General features: G+C 41.7%; 1 protein-coding gene across 2 annotated transcripts in view; it reads left to right on the forward strand.

Moving 5' to 3' along the window:
* hpse2 (heparanase 2) overlaps nt 1-26828 on the forward strand; it is a 123134-nt gene that overhangs the window by 45575 nt on the left and 50731 nt on the right. For both annotated transcript variants that reach the window (XM_039657146.2, XM_089117206.1), the window contains exons 5-6: nt 2763-2934; nt 9038-9085. In XM_039657146.2, coding sequence (XP_039513080.1) covers nt 2763-2934; nt 9038-9085 — 220 coding nt within the window. The remainder of the gene's footprint in view (nt 1-2762; nt 2935-9037; nt 9086-26828) is intronic.

Below are 26828 nucleotides of genomic sequence, written 5' to 3' on the forward strand. Positions count from 1 at the left end.
ACTTCTGACGCATAAGTTGTGATTTATAAAAACAAACTTGACGGTAAAATGTGCGCACCTGCACACAAACTCTGAACCATGCGTACGAACGTTTTGGAGATGGAGTAGTTTGACGACACCGATGGTGTGCTGGAGTTAAATGTCTTTTTGATCACTTTTAGACTGAAAATCTAAGGAAATTATACATAAAGTATACAGAACACGATAATACAAATATAATTTCACTCACCAAACCTATTACTTGAAGCAAACATCCATCCCTTCTTAAATGTCCGCACCAGCGAGTGCGTTGGGCCGTTTAGTGAAACTGACGCACATATAGCCTATAATCTAACGGCAGATGAAGTAAAACCGTAAATCTTCATTATGAGTCCATCACAAATACAGTGCATGTTCATAATAACAGTTTAAAAATGAATGATTTAAACTATGTTTAATTATGATATAAACATTTAGATTAAATATGCTATTATCATTAATGGTGTTAAACACTTAAACTACATGAAATCATTACTGAGAAGAACATTTTTATATTCAATGAATATAGCCTAAATATTTGTTGTGGATGTGATTCTTTTGAACACTTCCTCTGGCATGCTGTGTGTGTTTTAATGTGTTAACTACATAGATAATTGCTTATCATGATAGCAGATTGTCTGAGAAAATGGTTTCATGCAAATAATGCACAACAAGGTCTATCTGTTTCCATTAAAATATAAATCAATTAAAATACTATTTGGCCAGTGGAAAAGATTGAGAAAAACTTTCTCTGAAATGTATTTTGCATTATTTTATTTTATTTATTTAAAAAACAAGGGAAGGATGGGCTACTAAATGATTTTTATTAATGTAATGTGACGGCACATTCGTATTTCATATTTTCCTAATGTCTTGTACCGTTAAACATGTTATCACGTGGATGAATAATCATATGCAAATTATATGCAGATGAGGATATGCATAGTAAAACTAGGCGTTGTAATTTCGGGGTGGAGACGCATGTGCGCACAATCTTCCACTAACTGGGATTTTTTTAAAGTGAATTCTGCGCAGGTTCTGGCGTACACACGGTTTTATAAGTCTGAATATTTTTTTGCGTACAACATTTTTGGCTTTCAGGCGCACGTACACTTTTAGTAAGGATTCTACGTACAGTTTTATAAATGAGGCCCCAGGTGCTTCGTTTATATCTTTGTATTCTGGTTTGGTCATATTTTGCAACCTGTTCAGATTTTTCTGTTCTCTATGACGTATTTTGAACAATGGGCTTTATGCCCAGCTGCACTACTTCCTGAACTTCAGCCAGCTCCTTGTTTCCTCTCTGCCATTATTGGCCAAATTGATTAATTCAGGTGTGCTTGACCTCAGTAGTTATGGCAACAATAATCAGACACACCTGAATTAATCAATTTGGCCAATAATGGCAGACAGGAAACAAGGAGCTGGCTGAAGTTCAGGAAGTAGTGCAGCTGGGCATAAAGCCAATTACGTCACCGTGTTTGCAACGGAACTGCCAAATAAGGACACTGACTACCGGCCCAACACTTCGAGCAATCCGCCATTATTTCTCGCTCCGATTATGTAGTCCGAGCTCAATGATGCAGAAGTTACGAGAGGGCAAGTCAAAATGTTCGGTTGGTGGATGTACGTTAGTGACCTGAAGCACTTCAAGGATTCTTCAACAACCTCCGCCAGTATAAAGAAGGGTTTGCCGATTGACTTCGTCTGAATGAGAGGTAAATTCCTTCTATCTTTGGAGACGACGAACAGAGCATTTCGACAAGCTGTAAATATCATTAATAAAAATAAAGCAGTTTACTTTCTTAAAACACATGGTGGTCATTGTTCAGCAGTACCTTTGTCTTTCTTTGTTTTTGTTTTGAAGTAACGTTACACGTCTGCAGTATTATTGTTCTTGAGTTTCATCAATGGTCATTTAGCTGCTGTGTTTTCTGATGCTTTTCTAAACGTATCATATTATCAATACAGATTTTTAGTGGTAAGATTAGACCGTAGTCATTTATCCTTGTTAGTGTGCTTGTTTTAACAAAATAAATAATTGACTTTCACTTATAACACTTTCATACATCCATATGAAGACGTTGTTCTGCTGGTTCGTCGTATTCTTTTTCAATTCGCTTGCTCTGGCTCGAACATGTAAGGCTTGATGGACAAGTCTTCTGTTGTTGACATTTTGTTAACATGTGAATAAAAGCGTTATATAATCGTATATCTCTAATCAAACTACAAAAATGGCCGAACGGGGTGGAGTTGAACCGAGTGTGAACTGGGCGACCTGGAGAGCGGGTGGGGTATGACACATCTCCTTTTGCTCACAGACGCACATCAGAAAAGGGGTAGAAAAGGGGCTTGTGGAACTATAATAATGAGGAATTCAGACCCAAGCATTGCAGTTTCACTTTATATAGACCACAAATATATGATTTATATGTAAAAAGGAATGATTTAAAAGCATGATATGTACCCTATTTAATATAAAGTATTGATGAATAAAAAGTTAATCACAGGCTTGATGATCACAAAAGACTTCTAGTAATGTTTCCAAACGTTTGACCAGTACTGTGTCTATAAGCATATATTTTGATCCATTAAATACAGTCTCGTTGACCATAAGAGACTTTCAAAAGCATTAAAAAAATCCCAAACCCCAAACTTTTGTGCAAATTTCCTTTTAAATGAATCCATCCTTAATTAGTAAAGCACAGTCTCATCATGTATATATTTTTTATTTACCCGCACAGAGCCCAACAGTTACCGCACAATGGCTTCTCGTTCAGTCAACAGCTCTCGTCTGGCTCAGGATTACACTCTTCTGAGGACGTTACTGCAATCGGTGCGTTTCTACAGCCGAGCAAACCTCTATGGGCCCAACGTCGGCCATCCTCGTAAAAACGCAATCCTGTTACTAGACGGGTGAGTATCTCTGTCATTTCTTCAGAAATATAACAGCCCTGCATGGACTTATTTGTATGTTTGACATACGTGAAGAGTGAACTGATAAACCAAATACGTTTTTTTTGGGCTGTTTTTTATATTTCAATTGACACTAAAAACTGGAGTAATTCAGCCATCACAGGAATCAATTACATTTTACAAAACAGTTATTTTAGCAAATCAGTTTTTGGGGGATATAGCGATAGTATTGCTGACAAGTAAAGCAGTTTAACTGTAGATGAGCAGTAGTTTAGCAGTGTGACTACTAATGGGAGTCTTAAATATGTTCTTATTGGATGTGATTGTCACATCATGTGGCGTTTTGCACTTTCAGTGAAGAAAGGCGTTGTGAATGTTTACACATGGTGTTGGCAAGAAGGGCTTATCTGATGTGTGACTCGTTTTAATGGCTCGGATAAGAGATCTCCGAAGCACATTGTTTAAGAGAGCGCTGTACCGTCCGCCTGCCTGGAGAAGCACATAGTTGAGCCATGTTTATGTTGCTCCATGTGGATTGTTAGTCCAGGGGCCTGTAGCACCATTGAAACTCACTGTCGGATAAATAAAGTGTCACTCTATTAATGGTGTGACAGAGCAATGTTCCACCTGTGTGTTACTTGTTCGTCCCTCTCTTTCTATTAGACTTCAGTACGGCAGCCCTCAATTTTGAGCATCTAGTGCAACATAGCATATTTTAATTCCAGTGAGACATTAGAAAAGAAAAAAACTTGCAATTGCCACCAATTGTCTCTATCAACGGACAGGCTTACGATGCTTTTGGGAAATACAACCCAGATTAATTCAGTTAGTGTCAATGGACTGAACCTTTCTGAATAATTTATAAGTCTTTTTTTATTACAGTGCTGACGGAGATTTTTTTTTCATGTGGTGGTTCTAAAAATATAATTATTTTGCATATTTGTTTTAATGCAATGTGTTTACGCGGTTGTAGGTTTAAAAAGTCATTATTTTACACACATACTGTACATTATTGTTGCTTCTATATGCCTATGAAACGTGTCGATTTTTACCATGCTCATCCTTCTGACAAGCATGATGTGATCTCATTGGCCAGCAATCCAGTGCATTGTGATTGGCCCAAAAACCTTTATCGTGTGATGGAATTGTCACGCCCCTTACCATATTTGGAACATCAGCTCCCAAAGCAATAATGACAGGTGATAATGTCGTACTACCTCAGCAATTCGAGCCCGAATCTGAACCGCGGAAAATGCAGATTGGTAAGGTTTTATTTCATTGGGGACATAATTACTGATTATAATGATTTATACCAGTGCTTCTCAATCATGGTCCTGGGGACCATATACGTAATAAATACATAGACACCCTATTGGCTGCTTTGGAGCGTTGCTGCGATACGTTAATGTGTCCACCATAGTGCGGAGGGCAAGACTGCACTGTAATCAAATGAAAGTAAATGTTGAGCTGCGGTTCTTCTGGAAGGAAAAAAAAACAAACAACAACAACAAAAAAAACATACATTTATCAACTGATTTCAGTGGTAGTACAAAATGTTCCATCTCTAGTTATTTAAAATCTCGCTCGACAGTTAGACTTTTAAAACATTTTTCTTAATAAGGAATTGTTAAAGCTCAGGCTTGTAGGCTATCTGGCATTTTATTCTTGGATAAGAATTGTGAAGACCAAAGATCTCCTGTTAGATATACACAAGACAAATTATACCTCATGTTTAACCACTAGACTAGAGATATCAGAGTCAGCGGCAAACGTCAGAAGCACTAGCCGAGGTAAGGCTGTTCCAGGCGGAACAATGTTTTTGAGTGATAGGTACTTTAGATTCACGGAATCTAAAGGGATAAGCTTTCAGGGCCTCGAGGACCAAAGAAAGATCCCACAAACAACTGGGAGGTGGGGGATTCATCCTCCTGGCTCCTCTAAGAAAGTGGATGACAAGTTTGTTCCTTCCTAGTGATCGGCCGCGCATCGACTGCTGCAACGACCGCCACATACAGTAGTCTTTAAGCGTGGAGGGGGACCTCCCCTTATCCAACAGCTCTTGATGGAAACTAAGCAACCGCGAGACCCCACACGTTCGTGGGTCCAGATTATGTCGTGCACCATTTGGAGAACACAGACCATTTAGACGCGTAAGGCTTTCTAGTAGAGGGAGCTCTAGACTGTGTAATCGTGTTCATCACTCCTTCTGGCAGGATAACGGGTATCCATTGATCAACCATGCGTGCAGAGATCAGCGCTCTGGATAGATGCCAGATCGAGCCTCGAGCTTGAGAGATGAGATACAACAGGGGAAAGCATACAGCTGGTGGCTGGGCCAGATTTGGGCTAGCGCGTCCTCGTTTTTCGAAAAGAACGTTGGGCAGTGAGTGTTGTTTTTGACGCAAAGAGGTCGCCTTCCGCTTTGGCGAAAATGCGCCATAGTGACTGGACTGTGAAGCTATGAATGGGGAGCGTTTTGTGATCACTTTGTGATGCGGGAGCAGTGCCTTGGGCTAAGTGTTTATTAGTAAGCGTAAACGCTTGTGAGCAGGTACGGGACTTGCATTCATGAATGATGACCCGATCGTTTTGGATGGGGAACGTTTTGTGACAACTCCGAGATGCGTGAGCATCACCTGGGGCGGGGTGTTTGTTAGTAAGTGTGAGCGCTCGTAAGCGGGCACGCGATTTACACTCATATGTAACGACTTGATCGCTTTGGACAGGGAGCGTTTTGTGATAACCTTGTGAAGCACGAGTGGCGCTTGGGGAGAGATGTGTGTTAATAAGCGTGAGCGGGCACGGGACATACATTGATAACATGACCGATATAAGGCTGTTTCGGCCGTGCGATTAGAGCGGGCGTTGGCACGGACTCGTGGCCACATTTCCTACTTTTAGGCCGTGTGTCCACCAAAGCGTTTTTCAGCCAGCTGAAAACGCTAGACGCTCTGCTGAAGACGCCGTGCTGTGGGCGCTTGAGAGCGTTTTGGCAGCACAGCGTTTTTTCTGTTGAGACGTTTCGTTGCTATGATACAGAATATCCGCAGCACAGTTTGAATGTTGTGACAGTTGGTCAGTGTGGTTTAGTCCCGCCCCTCCTCCACTGTGATTGGACGGCTGGGTAAAAAGTGACAGTGATGAGCACTGCGTTTTATCCAAAGTTGAAAATTTTTCAACTCTCGGCGACCAGTAAAAAATGCCTTCAGCGGGAAAAAACGCTCATGGCGTTTAAAAAACGCGGCGCTCTCATTGAAAACAATTGAAAACATATGCTAGGCGCATGGAAAAATGCTTTGGTGGACACACAGCCTTATGTTTCTACTACAATGTTTTACGTTTTCATTATTTATTCAATTTAATTTCAGTATTGTGATTAATTAATTCATTAATTAATTTAAGTTTCACTTGAATTAATCTGCCACCAACTTTCAATCGCTCTGAATGAGCCGCGGCGCGGCTGCAGGAGATTACACACAAAACGGACACTTTTCAACGTCTGTGATTATAGCGCCTCTTAGCGGCAAAAGGCAGTAAATACACCCCAAGTTTTACCGCCACGGCAGAACTGAAACCACATTCTGGTTAATTACCTACTGTAGCTTGCACAGATGGCTGAAGGCGGTGAAGACGGGCTTCTTCAGTCGCTGTCCTAAGCTGGCTTTTCGCTTCTTCAAACGGCGGCGGCGGCTTCTCTCGGAATCCAGCGATGCGAAGAGCTTCGCTGAACAGATGAAAATAAGAGAGACAGCCTCTATGCCCAGCTTATAATATGCTAAGCCACGCCCATTCTGGCGCACTAAGATGCGATGAGTGCCAGCGCCTTTCATTGGACGTGACATCACGCGGGGCTTAGTGGTAGGCTGCTGCAGTTGCTGCAGGGCAGCCAATGAGCACGCTAGACACCCTGCGTTGACAATGAATACAAAAATTAAGGATAATATTTTAGCTTCAATATTTCGAAAAGATGAATCTTTCCCATAGTGTAAGCTAACTTAAGCAATACGAGAGAACCTCTCGTGAGAGAATACCGCGTCTGCACGACATGGCGGCGACAATAATGGAAGTTCTTTCTTTGCGTATATGTTCGGGCAGTGTTAATGAAACTCTGCCCCCAAACACAGACGGCAAATTTTGGGCCGTGTTTGAACGAAACGTTTTAGCTAGGCGTGACTGAGCCTTAACTTTTATAAAGAATATCTCTTTGGGTTTGAGACTTTGCTTTGTAATTCTGCAGATCATATACTTCCACGTGACTGAATTCCCTTTAAAATGAGAATGTCTCAATTGTTCAGCCTGTGGTTTTTTTTTTTTTTTTTTTTGAGCAATACAGCTTGTTCTAAACATATATTTTTTTATGACAGAAGCTTATTAAGGCAGTGCCAGTGATGATGTGCTTAGTATTTAGATCACATAATTCATTTCTAATTCTGTTCTTGTAATGACATCTTAGATAAAGACCTCTGGGTTTCATTTGTGAGTATTCATTGTACTTTGTTTGTGCTTTTGTGCTGTTCATCAAAAACTGGTTTTGAAGAATAATGGCTTTTGTGAGTGGATACTAATTGGTTGTAATTCCTGTGTGACAGAGCCAGACATAAATCTATCAATGCCTGACCGAGCTTCCTCATTCTTGCAACCAGTTGGCCCTGTCTACGCCTACACACATACACTGGGATGAACAATGGGAGAACAATCTACAAACTCCAAAATTAAAGAAAAAAGAACAGCAATGTATTCATTTATTGCAAAAAGTAATTTTTGTAATCATCTTCATTATCTAAAAGTCTTTGCAAAACATGATAACTGATAAGTAGGTAAGATAAGTAACTTGAGATTGGCAACCATCTTGGATAATAATTTTTAAAAAGTAAATACATAATATAAATACATAAAATGTGTGTATATATATATATATATATATATATATATATATATATATATATATATATATATAATGTATTTACTTTTAAAAAAAAATATATATATATATATATTCAGTCATTTCACTTAAATAACAATTAATAGGTAATTATCATTGGCATTTAAGTGAAATCACTGAACTTAAATATACAAACTTGATAAAAATGGTCATTCTAGAAGAAAATTTCAAATGGCACTTAGAGACTTTTGCATCTGAACTCTTCATATATATATATATATATATATATATATATATATATATATATATATACGTATATATATATATATATATATATATTTATATATATATATATATATATTATATTTTATTTATATATATATATATATATATATATATACTGTATATATATATATATATATATATATATATATATATATATATATAATGACTGATTGCTATGGAAGCCCATTTTTGCCTCAGTAAAAAGAAAAAGGTAATTGCAATTTTATTTATCGTAATTGTGATTTTATTACTTGCAATTGCGGTAAATATGACATTATTTCTTGCGATTAAAATATAATTGAGCGACCTGGCGTAATTTTTCTCTGCTCTGTGTGAGTTGTACTGTGCAGTGTATGAGCACCCCATTACTTTCTGCCACAAGCCGCCTTGTGTTTTCCTGTGGGGGGGTTTTGAGCAGTCATAACTTTGGCAGGCTGAAATGAAACTTGGTATTACAACCACAAGTGCTTTGTCGAAGGTCTTCTTCAGAACGAGACGCCACCCCTTGCTGCTACCAGTCTCATTCAGATGGAATTGATAAATGCACTTTTAACTCGGCAGACAGACAGAGGGAAAGAGAGGGAGACGAGAGGGGAATTATGGGACGGCATAGAGTTTTGGAAGGGTGGTTGCTATTTTTCTGTGCGGAACTTTGCTTTGCCTTCACACGAATAACTGTTTAGAAACTTTGCTCCTTATAAGGAGTTTTGCTCCCTCGTTTGATTAAGATTACTCAGCTCCCTGGTAAACTATCCTCTCCACAGCATGAGAGATCAGTGTCACCACCAGTGAAATAAACAGACACCTCCTTATTGGTCTATAAGTCTGAGTCTTTTATGATGGTGGAGCTGACTAAAACTACAGAAGAACCATCCGTTTTTCCTATGCAATAATAACCTTCCCTTTAACAATACTGAATTTTTCTCTCTTTCACAGGTTTATGAAAAACGGTGGTTCTGTGGTCGACGCAGTAACGTGGCAACAGTAGGTATTTTACCTTTTTTAAATTACAACCTTTTATTATTCTCCATTGTTTATGGAAACGTTCAGATCATCTCTCTAAAGATGCAATGCAGCTTTACAATGGTATGAAACCAAAACAGATTGCGAATACAAAAGTTTCAGTTGTTCTCAACTGGTGGGTCACGACCCATAAATGAGACGCAGGTCTGTTCCGATATTGCTGGAGAAAAACAGTGCAAATATTGTGAAAAAAAGCACATTTGTGTGTGTAATTCTCAAATTGTGTTCCAAATGACTCACTATACACTATGCATCTATACAATATGTATTATGCACTTTCTACTCAATCGTGTAAGGTATACATTTTATATACTGCATTGGAGTTAGGAGTGGACAAATAATAGACAAACTCATAGACCATACCAATTTTAAAGGTGCCATCTAACATCATAAATCAAATCCTACTCCATATTCCATAACAGATGGGGGCAGTATACCTCCAAAAAATGACTTGTGCTCCTACCATCGCGCATGTTATTCAAATCATTTGACATGATAGTAAAAGGTTGGAAGACCGCAGTTTCACGTGGAACATTTGGAGTTCCCTTTCGTAGTCACTTCGAGTTACGTCAGAAGTGACGGAGATTGGGGGTTTCGCATAGAAAGCCAATCCTCTTCGAGTATTTAAACACGAGCCAATGGCATGCAATGCCTTGGGGCTGCGGAAATTTGCATAGCGTACTCCGCCCTACTCCGTGAGTATAAAAGGAGGAAGTGAACGCAACCGCAGTATGTTTTCGCTTCGGAGCCAAGAGAACCTCTTCACTCCTGAAAGCTATTACAAGACTCTTCGAGACGAGCGTCCTCTTCAGTGTTGGTGTGACGGCGGTACCCAGCGAGTTTCTGCATTGCCTGCGATCTGTGCAGTGGTCTGCCAGACTTTGCGCTTCTCCCTGGTCGCCTCAGCGCTGAAAGAGTGAATTTCCTCCTCTCTGTAAAAGAGCTACACGCGGCACGTCTTTTTAAAGACGGTTCGCCCGTGTTCTTCTGGATGCGGTCGATTTCTGTCGTCATCTGATGGTCGCGATCGCTGCTCTGTATGCCTGGGCATTCAGCATGCAGCAGCAGCGTTCGTGGATGACTCATGTTCCTGCTATGGGGACATGACCATCTCCACACTGAGGTTTAAAATATATATATATATATATATATATATATATATATAAATATATATATATTTTATATATAAAATATATATTTGTATATATAAAAAAAAAAAAAAAAATCTCACTAGAGTGAGAGCCCCGGTCCCCCTTACTCGATCGGCTTCCTTCACGAAAGGGGGCCCGTCGACCGGGGACCCGGCGAATTAACGGTGACGGTGTGGCATAAAGCCCCGACGATTTCTCTGGCCACACCTCCCGCCTCAGTGCGTGAGCCAGCGAGCGTTAGTTCGATTCAGTCGGCTGCCTCTTCAGTGGTACCGGCTGCTTCGAGCAGCGCTCCAGATGATGATGTGATGTCGATCGCAGCATCACTAGGCGGGCTACAGTCCTCGGGAGATGAGGATGCGGCTGCACTGCCCCCTCCGGGAGAGCCAGCGCTGCCCGTGTCGGATCCCGAGCTGACGGCATGCTGTCTCAAGCCGCTGGGAGTATTGGGTTAGAGTGGCATCCTCCATTCTCCCCCGATCTCTCACGGAGGGATAATTGGTTTTTGGACAAAGCTGCCGCCGCGAGGCCACGGCCAACTCCATTGCCTTTTTTTCCCCGAGCTGCATGCGGAGTTATCGCGCTCTTGGGGGACTCCTCTGTCCACTCGAGAGCGCGATCTCTCCCCCGCCTTTCCCCCCTCGATGGGGGGGCCGCCCGTGGGTGCACTGGGATGCCCCCGCTGGAGCGTTCTGTTGCGATACAGCTGTGTCCACAGAGCGCCTCCTCCGTGGTCCTCCTAGGCACCCATCCAAAGCCTGTAGGTTCTCGTCTGCCATGGCGGCGCGTTCCTATAGAGCGGCGGGACGGGCGGCCTCCGCTTTGTATGCGATGAGCACTGTGCAAGCGCAGATGCTCAGAGATATGCTCGAGGGCGGGACTGATCCAACGGCATTCGAAGATTTGCGGTCCGCCACTGACCTTGCTCTCCAAAAGGGCAACGAAAGTGGCCGCTCGCGCCGTTGGTCAGGTGATGGCCACTAGTGTGGTCCAGGAGCGTCAACCTGGCAGACACTCGGAGCGCTGAGCGGATTCGTCTGCTCGACGCCCTTCTCTCCCAGGTTGGCCTTTTTTGGCGGTGCAGTCGAGAACTCTTGCCCAGCAGTCTCCACTGCCCAGGAGCAGACGGAGGCAATCAAACATGTTCTGCCCCGACGACCAGCTGCTGCCTCCACCCAGTCGTCGGCACAGATGCCTCCCGCTGCTCGCCGCCGAGGACGCCCCCCGCGGCTCCCCTGCCTCCCGCCCCGCCCCAGCAGCAGCCTTCATCCGGGCCACGGCGTGGAGGAGGCCGCCGGCAGGCGTCACAGCCCCCTCAGGCCGCACACCCCGCTAAACGCCAGGTAAGCGATGATCCTGATACGGGCTGCTCAGTGATGGAGTTGAGTTTTTCCCCAGGAGGCGGGAGCAGGCCCCCTCCTGCCCCCGGTGGAGGGCCGGGGGGAAAATCTTTCGTTTTCAGTTCCCGCTGCTCGCCCACGGGTGGGCAGCGCCCTGAGTTGGTTAAGAAAGACTTGACATCATCACTGAGCCCACAGACTGGAATGAGTGCGCTCGACGTTCCAGTGCGTCAGCCCACACATTCCTCTCTGTCTCTGAGGGTGCGGAAGGGTGCGAGTGTCGTCCCCGGGCTACGCCAATCCCTTCCCCCTCTGTCGCCAGACCCCCGGCGGAACGGACCCCCGTGGAACGCTCCGCTTTCCCTGGTCCCTTCTGTCGGGGAGCGGGCTTCGACGCATCCGAGCGGGGTCATCCCTGCACGCGTGCCAGTCGACCCGCCACGCTGCCCCTCCGGGGGGGCGTCTGTGGTTCACATGACCCCGTTGGCTCACTTCCTGGAAGCCTGGCTAGTGCTTCCCGGGATATCCCGCTGGGTCATCAGAACGATCAGATTCGGCTACGCGATTCAGTTCGCACGGTCTCCTCCCCGCTTCAGGGGGGTTCGCTCCACGATAGTTGGTGGCAATGCCCCACTTCTGAGAGCGGAGATTGCGACCCTGCTGGCGAAGGGTGCAATCGAGACGGTCCCTCCAGCCGAGGTGGAGTCCGGGTTTTACAGCCCCTACTTCATTGTCCCCAAGAAGACCGGTGGGTTACGACCGATCCTGGACCTGCGCATTTTGAACCGTTCTCTCCATCGACTACCGTTCAAAATGCTCACGGCCAAACGCATTTTCGAATGTGTTCGGTATCAGGATTGGTTTGCAGCGATTGACCTGAAGGACGCGTACTTCCATGTGTCCATCTTACCTCGACACAGACCGTTTCTTCGGTTGGCCTTCGAGGGCCAGGCATATCAGTACGCCGTTCTCCCATTCGGGTTAGCTCTGTCCCCTCGCGTCTTCACGAAGATCGTCGAGGCAGCCCTTGTTCCCCTTCGCGAACACGGGGTTCGCATCCTGAATTATCTCGACGACTGGCTGATACTAGCACACTCTCGAGCTCAGCTTTGCGAACACAGAGACTTGGTGCTCCGGCACCTAGCCCGTTTGGGCCTTCGGGTCAACCGGGAAAAGAGCAAACTTTGCCCCGTGCAGAGGATCTCTTTTCTCGGCATGGAGATAGACTCGGTCGCCATGTCCGCGCAGCTCACGAACGAGCGCGCGCACTCACTGCTGACTTGTCTTCGACAGTTCGAGGGCAAGAGTGCGGTTCCACTGAAACTTTCAGAGGCCGCGGCAACGCCGCTCGGTTTGCTTCATATGAGACCGCTTCAGCTGTGGATTCGCGATCGAGTCCCGAGGTGGGCATGGCATCGCGGCTCGCCCCGAGTCCCAGTGACTCCGGCATGCCGGCGAACCTTCTTCCCGTGGTCGAACCTCAGCTTTTTAGGGACAGGGTCCCTATTCAGCGAGTTTCCAGACATCTCGTCGTCTCCACGGATGCATCTACCACGGGTTGGGGTGCCATGTGCAATGGGCATGCAGCCGCCGGTTCCTGGACAGGAGCCCAGCGCCTCATGCACATCAATTGCCTCGAGCTGCTGGCAGTACGGCTCGCCCTGCAACGCTTCAGAGCGTTGCTCAAGGGCCAGCATGTGCTTGTCCGCTCAGGCAACACTACGGCTGTAGCGTACATCAACCACCAGGGGGGTCTACGCTCACGCCAGTTGTCACAGCTCGCCCGCCACCTCTTGATATGGAGTCAGAAGCACCTGAGGTCCCTTCGTGCAGTTTACATTCCTGGAGACCGGAACTGGGCAGCCGACGAGCTGTCTCGGGTCCGTCCCATCTCCGGCGAATGGCGACTCCATCCCCAGTCGGTCCAGCTGATCTGGAAAGAGTTCGGGGAGGCACAGATAGATCTGTTCGCCTCTCGGGACTCAGCCCACTGCGCCCAGTTTTATTCTCTGACCTGGGGCACTCTCGGTTCGGATGCGCTGGCGCACAGCTGGCCACGGGGCCCACGCAAGTATGCGTTTCCCCCAGTGAGCCTCCTTGCACGGGTGTTGTGCAAGATCAAGGAGGACGAGGAGCAGGTCTTGCTGGTAGCCCCCTACTGGCCCACCAAGGCGTGGTTCTCCGATCTCATGCTCCTCGCGACAGCACCTCCTTGGCCTATTCCTCTGAGAGCCTACTCTCTCAGAGACGGGGCACTCGGTGGAACCCTCGTCCCTCGTTCCGCAAGAGCGTCGTCCACGAGACACCTTTATGCGTTGAAGTGGAACCTCTTCGTCAATTGGTGCTCTTCTCGCGGAGAAGACCCCCGGAGATGTTCAATCAGTGTCGTGCTTTCCTTCCTGCAAGAAGGGTTGGAGCGCAGGCTGTTGCCCTCCACCCTTAAGGTTTACGTCGCGGCCGTTGCCGCTTCTCATGAAGCAGTGGAAGGTAAGTCCTTAGGGAAGCACGACCTGGTCATCAGGTTCCTGAGGGGAGCGAGGAGGCTGCATCCGCCTCGTCCTCCCCTCGTACCCTCTTGGGACCTCTCGGTAGTTTTAAGTGCTCTGCAGAGGCATCCCCTTGAGCCTTTGCAATCGGTAGAGTTAAAGTTTCTGTCCATGAAGACAGCACTCCTGGTTGCATTGGCCTCCATCAAGAGGGTGGGGGACCTGCACGCATTCTCTGTTGACGAAGCGTGCCTGGAGTTCGGGCCGGCTTACTCTCACGTGATCCTGAGACCCCGGCCTGGATATGTGCCCAAGGTTCCCACCACTCCCTTCCGGGACCAGGTGGTGAACCTGCAAGCGCTGCCCCCGGAGGAGGCAGACCCAGCCTTGGCACTGCTCTGTCCGGTACGTGCTCTCCGCACCTATGTCGACAGAACGCAGTGTTTCAGGACCTCAGACCAGCTCTTTGTCTGTCATGGAGGGAGCCAGAAGGGAAGGGCTCTCTCAAAGCAACGGCTGTCCCACTGGATAGTGGATGCCATTGCTTTGTCTTACCAGCAGCAAGGCCTTCCGTGCCCCCTTGGTGTGACGGCCCATTCCACTCGGAGTGTAGCCTCCTCTTGGGCTTTAGCGCACGGCGCCTCGCTAACAGACATCTGCAGAGCTGCAGGCTGGGCGACACCCAACACCTTCGCCAGATTCTATAATCTGCGAATTGAGCCGGTATCCTCTCACGTACTCGTTTCGGCCAGTTCTGGATCCGCTCAGGTGTCTTCGCTTGCTCGCCACTCCACTCCCCGGACTGGATAAGTGCGATATTCCTCAGTTCTTCCATTGAAGTCTTGAGTCCTCCAGCACCGACGATGCGGGCACCACTGCCGTTGCTCTGGATGCTAGCTAGGTGCCTCCATGCGCACGGTTCCCCATGGTAACCGTCTCATGTGTATTTTCCACTGTAAGCCTCTCTGAGCATGTGTCTTCCCTTGGCAAGCCATCTGCCACCCCTGGAGTTTAAATTAGTAGCCACCTGCGGTTGGTACTCCAGTGTTCCATATGCGTTCCTATGTGGCCATATGTGTATTCATAAGTCCTCCCTTCGGTAGGCAGCTGGTAGCATGTCCCCTTCGGGATATGTTTCCCAGTGTACCTTGGTAATCCTGTGTCAAAGTCGGATCCCCAAAAAAAAAAAAAAAAAAAAGAGGTAAGGCTCGGGGGTTCAGTCTTTCGCAGGGCACTGGAAGACAGCTTGAAGTGGCGTGATGGCACAGACCCCCAATCTCCGTCACTTCTGACGTAACTCGAAGTGACTACGAAAGGGAACGTCTCGGTTACGTATGTAACCCTCGTTCCCTGAGTAGGGAACGGAGACGTTACGTCTCCCTGCCACTTCTGCTGTATCGCTGGGTAGATGCCGAGTTCAGTCTTGGCTCCTCAGCGAAGACATACTGCGGTTGCGTTCACTTCCTCCTTTTATACTCACGGAGTAGGGCGGAGTACGCTATGCAAATTTCCGCAGCCCCAAGGCATTGCATGCCATTGGCTCGTGTTTAAATACTCGAAGAGGATTGGCTTTCTATGCGAAACCCCCAATCTCCGTCACTTCTGACGTAACGTCTCCGTTCCCTACTCAGGGAACGAGGGTTACATACGTAACCGAGACGATTTTTAGAGATCAGAGACTCAATGAACTAAACACTAGAGTGAACTAAACTAAACACTATGAATCTCAACACTAAATGATGAAGACCGCCTCATATATCTCAAAAACAAGCTGGTGCATTTCGACGATATGGGAAAATAAAAGCTTGGGCAATTACTTGAAGTTTATGGTATTCGTTTTGTTCATATTACACTTTTATTGTTTGTGAATTAATTTGACAGACAGCATTCGCTGATGTTGATCAAGCTAGCGCCGTGAATTCACCGTGAGACACACGCAATTGACACTTAGCAAGCAGGTTAGTTAAGCTCTCAGATTCTGTCAATTATATTACGCAATTCAAAGAATAAATACCGTTTTGGCGCTTGTACATGTTACACTACAGATCCCTAGCGCACGTGAACCGATCGTCTCTACTAGCTGGAAAAAGAACACGAACACTGGTGAAAGATACAGTATGCTACAACTTACCAAAATGTATTCCTCATGCATAATGTCGACCAATCATTTTTTGAACTCTTCCCTGAACTGAAATGTAGTAGTGGGCTGTATTTCCACACGACTGACATCAGGTTCAAGTACACACAAGCCGGCCGGCGCGAGCGCGACTCACTCGTCTATTGCAGTTTGGCTGGTGCTAACGTTGCCCGTCCGCATACCGCCTCCCATGGCCGGAACTGGTATTACGATACCTGCCGGGCCGGGGCTAGTAATTTAGCATGCTAATTCAGGTTAATATCTCGGCAGCACTATAACTTGTCAGTTTTTTAATGACATCTTTGCACTTATTTCTTCTCATTCTTTTGATGCGTGTAGCTCATTTTTCGTATATTGTTACATCAATTATTACATATGCCACCTTTAAAAAAGTTCTGGTTTTGCATAATTAGTCAAATTGTTGAGCAGTAATAGTACTGTTCATGCATTTTAAATGGTTTATTTTAGGGACCATTTTTATTATTACTTTTTTACAATAAACAATTGTGGTACTGATTCTGGGTAATCAGTTTAGTACCACTGGTCCATCATCTTTGTTAAAAAATTGTATAAAGATAATTTTATAATTTGTAATGAACAATAGTTTTTGGTAGGGATGCACTGATACCACTTTTTCGATAGTTTTATTTTCAGTTAGCTTATCTGCCAATACCGAGTACCGATACGTGTATTTTCATTGCATTTTTGATTTTTAAAAATATTGGCCAGAGAAACCAAAAGAATATGAATCAAATTAGTTGGCTTAGCAAATCGATATTTCCTTCAGTAATGCCTAATTGTGCCTGTTAAAATGTATTGTAAGAGCTACTGTTACTTTTACAATTCAAAAAATTGCTTTCATATTTCATACTATCATATTTCTATCATATTACTGTATTGCCTTCCTGTAATAAGGTAGGAGTGTATTTTGGGTGCTGGGTCATATCGCTATACACCATACAACTATTCAATTTGCAAAGATAATGCTGAAAACCATCAGAAGAGCAAAACAAATAGAAATTAGATGGAGATGAATGACTTGTGGATGAAGGAACATTGTTCTGTTTATGATATATCATACAGCTATAATAACGACAAGGCATTTTCAAGCCTATTGACATCATATCCAGGAGATAAGTCAGAAAATTTGAGTAAAATCACAGGCTTCACTTATCCTGTGCGAATGCGCCACACAAAATTCAGATGTGGGTGGGTAATTTCTAATTCACGGGTCCCCAGATAATACTAATCCCGTGTGAATAGGTCTATTGGGTACCTTGCTCTCTAGGCATCAGCATAAAAAAGTTTGTCCTCCTGCTCTGTTGTTAATCAAACATGAGTCTGCTGTTCCCCACCTCCCCTTTAATTTCTAACACCTGCGAGGTGGGATAATGTGCTGGAAGGTAAATTTACACTTCTAGCAAACACATGCAGGCCTCTAATTGAGGCTTTTTTTCCTAATCTGGTTAAGTACCATGACTGAGAAGCATCATAAAAGACGTCAACAGTTGGTGTATGTTCTATATACTTCTCACTTTGGTTAAAACAATTAGCATTCCTTTCATACTTTAAACGAAAACATTCTACTATTCTATTCTACGCCTACAAAGGCTGCATTTATTTAATAGAAAATACAGTAAAAACAGTAATATTAAATACAGTAATAACAGTAAAAACAGTATAAATACAGTAAATTATTAGTATTGCAATAAAAAAAAACTGTTTTCTAAATTGATATATAATTTAAAATGTAATTTATTCATGTGATGGCAAAGCTGAATTTTCAGTGTCGTTACTCAGTGACATTTAATATGCTGATTTGCTGCCCAAGATTTTTTTTTTTTTAATTATTATTATCAATATTGAAAACAGTTGTGGAAACCACAGTGTAAAAAAGTTGCTGCCTTAAATTTTTAACTACAAACATATTGGATGTTTAAGTCATTTCAACTTAAATTACATTAAACTGATATAAAATGGGAATCTTGCATGACATAAATTGCTTAAAGATTGCTTAACATATTTTGATGAACATGTCATAACTTATTGATCATATCATTTTTTTCAGGATTCTTCAATTAATACAAAATTTGAAAGAACAGCATTTATTTGGAATGTAAATCTTTTGTAATATTATAAATGTCACTTTTAATCAGTTTAATGCTTGCTGAATAATCCGTTTAATCAGTTCAACCTTGCTAAAGACAAGAATGATTTTTTTTTCAAGTTTAAAAGTTAAACTTTTTGACAGTAGTTTATATAATATATATATATATATATATATATATATATATATATATATATATACGTATATGAAGACACAAATAAATATAAATACTTCACACTTGTGCATCGTTTATGAGTAGTATGGTAGTTTTTAATAAACAGTGATGGAAATAACGGTGTTATAAATAAACAGCATTACTAATGGCGTTATCTTTCTCAGTAACAAGTAATCAAACAAATGACCGTTTCCCCGTTACAACACCGTTACTGATAATAAAATGCGGTGTTACTACCTAATTGAGCTCACTGAAGCGGTTTTTATCCGAGTATGCTCTCTCTCCGCCATATGAACTTTATTTAGTTATAAATAAATTACAAATTTTATTAGAATAATATCTGTAGCCTACTGGCATCATCTGCAACATTTTAATGTATTTACATGGTTAAATAAATAAAATCTAAAAAATAACCTGCTGGGAAGGTTCTGGGAGCACTTCTTGTTAAACTGTTTACGTTTGTGGGGAGGAAAATACTTAGGCTAGCATATGTCTACCAGTTCTGTGACAGTTTTATCATTTTAATTTGCACTACAAAGAGTATGTATATTTTTTTATTATTGTAATTTATTCATTTTTGGTATACATTTCTTAAGAAACATAATTTATTTTTAGACTTATTTGTTGGCCAGTTGTGGTCTGTGCAATATTAAATATTAAAAGTCCATCTATTATGTTATATTGTTCTATTATTATATAGTTATGATAATAATACATTGAATTTAGATGTCTTTCACATTGTCCCACAGCAACATTACAATAGTGTAGATTAGTGACAATAGTGAGATCAGTTACGCTTCACCTGCAACAGAATAGTAATGGCTCTTTTAGGGATTAGAGCAGCTGTGTTCCTGAGGCTAAAGGATAATCACCTGTAGTGTATTCATCCCTAAACAACCGCTTATGTCCAAACCCTCTATCCTATTAACTTCTTATGGAGGCGAGGACTGTGTTTTCTACATTGAGAGTAAATTCAGAGGGTGAAAATTAGAAGTGGAGCGTAAGGGACTGGGTATCTCTCGTCTGACTTTTATTTTGAACCTTTTGTTTTTTGTTCCAGGTGTGTTCTCATTAGTTGTAGAGTATTCATGCTGCCTTCTTTAGTTAAATATAGGATTGTACATGATGTTCTAACAGGAAATGAGTTTGCAGCACACAACTGATTTCAGACTTATGAGGCAGTAAAAGAGATTAAATATCTACAACAAAATAGAGCAAGCTTTGGTGATAACTGTGCGAATATTTAATTAGGTTACTACAATTAGGGGTTGGCAATATGACCAAAATTTTAATTCATGACATGAGCAATGTTATTTCAGAATAACGATATATATTACAATATAGTGAATTTGCATGAAATAATATTTTTATATAAAACATTTTATACAATTTTTCTATACAATTTAATCTTCAGAAATCTTGTCACCAATTTCAATACTACAAAAATAATAAAACTTGCCTAAGTAAAAGCTTACAGAAGAACAAGGAAACGTACAGTATCACAAGCATATAGGAAAACTAACAGAACAAAGAAATAAATTAAATCTAGTACTTTGATCAATCCAAATACTAAAAACTGTTTTTTGTTTAAAGTTTTCAAATGTATAAAAATAAAACTGCATAGTCTTCACTGTTTTAAAGAAATGAATTTGTGTTAAAGGTCCCGTTCTTTGGTTAGTGTGTAATGTTGCTGTTAGAGCATAAATAATACCTGTAAAATGATAAAGCTCAAAGTTCAATGCCTAGGGGGGATATTTTATTTAACAGAAGTCAAAGTCACTAATCAAAACTCATGCACACATGTAACTATAGGAATAAACAATGGACTTATTTTAAAAATTCATCAACACCATTGTTAATTTGACAGATGGAAGAAAAAAACTATATACCACAAGCTTTTATAACAGTTTTTAACATTTAACATTACAATTTAACCAATTAAAAGTATGACAACTACTAAATAAACAACTTACGGCATTGAAACATCTTGCTAAAATTCGTGTTTGAACAGGTTCTTTTCGATTCTCTTCATCTATGTTCTCCAGGTCTGATTCAGGCTCAAATTGATATGGTAATATGTTTGACATTTTTACAATAACAATCAGCACATGCATCTCCAAATTATGGTAAGAGCTTTGACCTTTCCGTGCAACGTGCGATAACACAGGAACCGCTGGCACAATCAGAACTGGTTACGTTTTTCTGAAGGAGGGACTTCATAGTGAAGGAAGTCATCGGTCCATTTTTTTTGACAGTGAAAATAACGCTACAAAGATAAGTAAATTGTGTGAAACATACCATTGTTTTTTTTACACGCGAAACATGAACACATGTTATATTGCACACTGTAAACACAATCAAAGATTCAAAACAACATGAAGAATGGGACCTTTAAGATCGACTGCACAAATTCAATATACTGTACCAATTACACATGCGTTTTCTTTCTCAACTGTTTACGTTCACTTAAGACAAAAACGACTGTGTACGATGATGCTTGCAAACACAGGAATTTTCACTCATAAGTATGTATATTAAACCGTTAAAGGGTTAGTTCACCCAAAAATGAAAATTAAGTCATTAATTACTCACCCCCATGCTGTACCAACCCCGTAAGACCTTCGTTCATCTTCGGAACACAAATAAAGATATTTTTAATTAAATCTGAGAGCTGGATCACTACTACATAGACTGCCTAAGGGACTGGCTCTTGACGGCCCATAAAGTCATTAAAGAAAATGTTTAAATATTCCATGTGCCTACAGCGGCTCAATTATAAGTTTATCAAGCGACAAGACTACCTTTTGTGCGAAAAAAACATAAATAACGACTTTATTCGACTATTCCATTACTTCCTTGTGGGCGCATGCGCGAGAACTGAGATGACGATGTTGTTCTTCGACTACTTGTTACCGGCTGCTCACCGCTTAGGAGTATTACCGCCACCTACCGTATAAGATGATGATCCATATATAAGGCGCTCCGGATTATAAGGCACACTGTCGTTTTTTGAGAAGATTTTGAGAAGATTTAAGGCTTTTAAGTGCACCTTATAGTGCGGAAAATACGCTAATTGAAAAGCGTATGTACAGGGCAGATCTTCCTCTGCTTGTAAACAGAAAGTTTTGCGCTTCCAGCTATATACGATAGGTGGCGGTAATACTCCTAAGCGGTGAGCAGCCGGTAACAAGAAGTAGTCGAAGAAGAACATCGTCATCTCAGTTCTCTCGCATGCGCCCATAAGGAAGTATTGGAATAGTTGAATAAAGTTGTTATTTATGTTTTTTTCGCACAAAAAGTAGTCTCGTCGCTTGATAAACTTATAATTGAGCCGCTGTAGGCACATGGAATATTTAAACATTTTCTTTAATGACTTTATGGGCCGTCAAGAGCCAGTCCCTTAGGCAGTCTATGTAGGACTGATCTAGCTCTCAGATTTAATCAAAAATATCTTTATTTGTGTTCCGAAGATGAACGAAGGTCTTACGGGGTTGGTACAGCATGGGGGTGAGTAATTAATGACTTAATTTTCATTTTTGGGTGAACTAACCCTTTAAGCCCAATACTCACTTTAGCACTTTCATGTGCACGCTTCTCTCAGACATATGTGATGCGATCTGGGAAAACCTACCACATGGTGAAATTTGACATATTACAGCTTTTGGTACTACTTAGCATACATATTACAACTTAGCAGGTACTAGACCTCAGAGGGTTAAAATAACTTGTTTTTAAACCATGATGCTTAAAAACGCATTCAGATGATAAGCTTTCATGACGGCGCAACACATCAACATCACCTGGCCGAAATCTCTACCGGTTGACAAATCACACCTAACTACAAATCTAATTTCTTGCTAGAAATGACATCAGAAGTGGAAAATGTTGGTCAAAAACTTACATTTACACACAAACTGACCATCAACTGCAACTTTCACATGCCATCTTTGTTTTTATCTGAACTGTCACCGAATGGAACTGGATCGTGGGATATCAAAGGCAGCCAATGATACATATTAAGCCTTAAAAGTCAATCAGATGAAGGTATTTCAGGAGACACAAAGTGAAGTTACAAAGGATTCAAACATGGCTTTATGGCCTTCTTAGAAATGCGTCCTCCGAAGCATTTTCCTCCGACACGCCCGATATCTCCGACTATAAAACCGGCCCAATGCTTGAAAGATGATGTGTAAAGACAAAATGGCAATTCTGCAGTTAGCTTGGCAGGTGTTCATTGACAACACAGCGGTCTTCTGGCAACCACACACAGGACGGTAAATGATGTGGTGATGTAATGCTGCGATTTGATTTGTGTGATTATCAGTCACCTTGTGTCATGAACCTGTCAGCTTTTGCACCAAACAGGATTTTGAATCATGTGATGTCAGAGCTTTGGCTGATTTATGTGTTGCATTTGCGTAAAAACAAATGTTTATCATGAACTATATATGTTCCTCTTCCTGGGTTCTGCCAGGTTCGCATGAAGTCATCTGCATCTTGACAAAATCAGAACACAAAAAAATGTTTTTCAGTGTTCCAAGAAGTTCCAAACAACAAATAAAACAAAGCCAAGAACACGGAAGAGACCTTCAAAATAAAAGCCAAACGGAATACCAAACTAAAAGATTCCCAAATCCTTAAAATAGAGATGTGTTTTTTTTTTTTTTTAGGTGGACAAATCACACTTCTAATGCAGCCATAATTTCCAGTTTGACATATTAGACAAGAAAATGATGTAATGCCTGATATCAGGTCATTAATTTTAGGAAAGGAAGTTGTTATCATGGTTAACAGTGAACTATGTACTTCTGTGGATCTTCCCCCAGTTTTATTTTTTCAGACCGACAGAGCTCTGTATGAAATGACTTTTTTTTTTTTTAAATGGAATTTGGCTGAAAGTCTGGACATCTGGTTATTTGTCTGCCTCCGATTGCTCGGCAACAGAGTTGATGATACTATTGGTTGCCCATGTTTTTCTGTCAAGTATTGTATTATGAATTCTGTTGATTAATGTTTCCAAAGTAAAGTTATAGTTGGCTGACAAAGATAATGTTTTGTTTGAATTGCGAATGATTTGGTATGGTCTTGGAATCATCCAATAGAATTGCTTTAAAATTATAAATAAACCACAGTCTGGGCAAAGTGTGTTTTATAAATTTAGAGCTGTCATTGACATGAGATATTTGATTTGATTTTTTTTTTTTTTATAAAATAAGTTATAAGTTTTACTTGTAATTATTTTAAAAGTAATGTCAAAAGCTCTCATGATGAAATTATACATGTTTAATGGTTTACTTTACTGTATATTTACAAAACATACTCCAATGTGTTTTGCCCGGCCTTATTTATTTATTTATATAACATTTTAATTTATTTGTAGAAAATTACTTCTGTAATTTTCTTTACAAAACTGCTTACAATAGTAAAGACAATTTACTGTATTTTAATGAAAAAATTATATAGAAAAGCCTAAATGTTAAGATGGCCAAAGCTTATTATAGTATTTTTATTTAAGTACTTATTTGTTTTCATTTATTGTGTTGGGTCTCTAAGCTGAACTGGCCTGATTGCGCCATCAAAAGAAAAAAAAAAAAAAGAAAAAAAAAAAATCTATTGTTGAACAAGCTTGTCTGGAGAGGAGTACAGTATCAAGCTCAAGTCTGACACGAGCAGTCACTGCCGACTACTGGAGACAGGCAAGGCCAGTTCTAGGTCAGCAAGGGTTTTTTTCCTTGTGTGATGTCATGAGGATTCACAGATGCTGTGTTCAGAGAGCTTCAGTGAAATATGAAGGGCGGTTTTTTACATCTCATTCTTGAGTTTTCCTTCAGATGTGTTGTGACTTTATTAGCTCTCACTCAGAAAGCATTCGACTTGCTCAACACTGCATTGCAATATGGCAAACAAGCTCATTAGCGAATGGCCTCTCCCTTTTATCTCCCAGCTCAATGGCGGCTGGATGTGCTTTCAATGACTTTAATTAGTTCCATGCTGAGTGGCTTTGAATTATCCAGTAATGAGAAACCCCAAGTGTTTTATCAAGTGCATGCAATAGCTGCGGTCATTAAAAGTTATAAGGGCATAAACAAGTTTGCATTTCTCCCTCAATTAGACAGCCCCCCTGCGTCTGCAGAGAGAGGGTGGGCTAAACAGACTCATTAATCTAGAGGTCGACCCTGATTAAAGGAAACGGAAGTAGGAAAGGGTGTCAGAGAGGAGTTTTACAATAAAACACCACCTACTTAGTCAGACTCAAGCCATATGTCAGTCCCTCCAGGATTTCACGATTTTTTTTTGTGATTTTTGCAATCAAAATGACTGATTTTGTGGTGGAAATTTCCAAAAATTTGTGAAAAAATTTGCGATTTATATTTAACATTTACCATAATAGTATTCCTTCCAGAAAAACGCTGAGTTTTTTTGTTTTTTTTTTTGTGATTGTTGCGGGCAAAAATTAATTGATTATGCGGCCAGTTTTCTTTAAAAATGCGATGGAATATGTGGGATATTTATGCAATTTTATGCGATGAAATTGCTGGAATTTGCAAAAATTGAGGGAACTTGCAAAAATTGCGGTTTGATGACATCCTGTTAATATAAGAGTCATTTCTTATTACTTCCTTTGATAAACAAGCATACTACATCATAGAAAGTGCTGGAAATATTTAATTTCTCATCTTGTTTTATTTCAGACTGTAAGAGTGTAAATAAGGTGTGGCCCCTTTAAGAGCTGCGCGCTCCCTGTTGAACTCTCTGCAGTGTTATATGTGCGCCTCGAACACCCCATGTGTGCGGGTAATTTCTGTTTGATGCTACTACTTTTATCTTATGTTGTTTATTAAGTAACGATGTGACGGTAGAACGTGCGACAGACAGTTATACGAGTTCGATTTGTGAGATGTCAATCGCCTCCGCGAGTCTGTCTGGCGTCGCGTAATTGCGTCACTTCATAACGTCCCCATGGAAACAGGGGGAAATGGCTGCTCTTATGTGAAGCAAACGCAACATTTTTCAACTTTCTGCTAAGATACATGTGACTTTTTTTGCAACAAAAATGCGAGGATTATGAAATTATGCAAACCCCGCATATTTTGCACGGAAATCGGCAATTTATGCGGCGAAAGTGCGGCCCCCGCACAAATATGCGGACTTTGGCTGATTTTGCATTGAATTCAGCGATCGCATAATCGCGTTTTTCTGGAGGGACTGATATGTGCTCACACGTTAGATGCGTAACTATACGCAATGATGCGTAATTATAATTTTATAGTAAGGGATGATTCCAGCTAGGGGTGGACAATATACAGGTACTGTAGACCCGATTTACGAGTGGAAATGTTTCAACCAGTTGAGATTTTGGACTTGTCTCTATCGCAGTGGCGCTCACATTCCGGTGATGCGCCATCACAAAACTGCAATGAGCAGCGAAAGAGAATGCGTTTCGTTATATGCGCGTGCTCTGAGAGAATCGCGCACATGGGAAAAAAGTACTAAAATTAGAGGGGTTTTGTGGTGCATAATTGAGCTTGAACGGTTAAATACAAATAAAAACAGTCGTTTATGTCTTAAGTGAATGTGAAATAGTATATTGGATCCGCGCAGTCGATCTTAAAGTGACAACAGCCTAATATACCAAACTGGAAGCTCCCGTAATAATGAAAACCACCAGCATGTATGAATCTTAATTAAACAATTAAATGATCATTTAGAAAAGAATTTATACCTTTATGATATTATGCTGTACCCACATTGGACCAGAAAATAAATGGATGGCGGGCACCATCTTCTGGCGAGACACGGGAAGTCGTTTAGCGCGTGACTCTCACAATGCATTATTGGTATTCTCTACCATTGAGTGTACATCATTTGTACACTCATTATTGCGGGGCATTATGGGATTAAATGAGTGCACTCAATAATGTCCACTATGGTTTCGGACACCACTACAAATGGCTCTCCCCTCAAATAGTTCCATATTTAAGGGTATTCATTCTTTGCACGTGACGTCACAAGTACTGGCTGGCAGGCAAGAATGCTGTTCTCCAGCAACGAAACCCAGTAAACTAGTCAAGGATCTTGCCAGGACGTCACCAGTTTTCTATACAAAAGTTGGTGTTTTGAGGTGTAAATGACACACCAGATTGTTGTTGTTCGATTGGTGGCACTAACCAGATGAGATAGCCTTCACAGTATAACGTTACACGTCTGTGCAGTGATCATTCCATCACTCAAGGTAATTTCAACATTTGTTTGAATGCAATGGGTGTATGATCATGTAATTAATCGTGTCTTTAAGTTAACCTGTAGT

The sequence above is a fragment of the Pimephales promelas genome, chromosome 11 (genome assembly GCF_988280905.1).
Source record: "Pimephales promelas chromosome 11, fPimPro1.hap1.1, whole genome shotgun sequence".
Classification (NCBI taxonomy): Eukaryota; Metazoa; Chordata; class Actinopteri; order Cypriniformes; family Leuciscidae; genus Pimephales; species Pimephales promelas.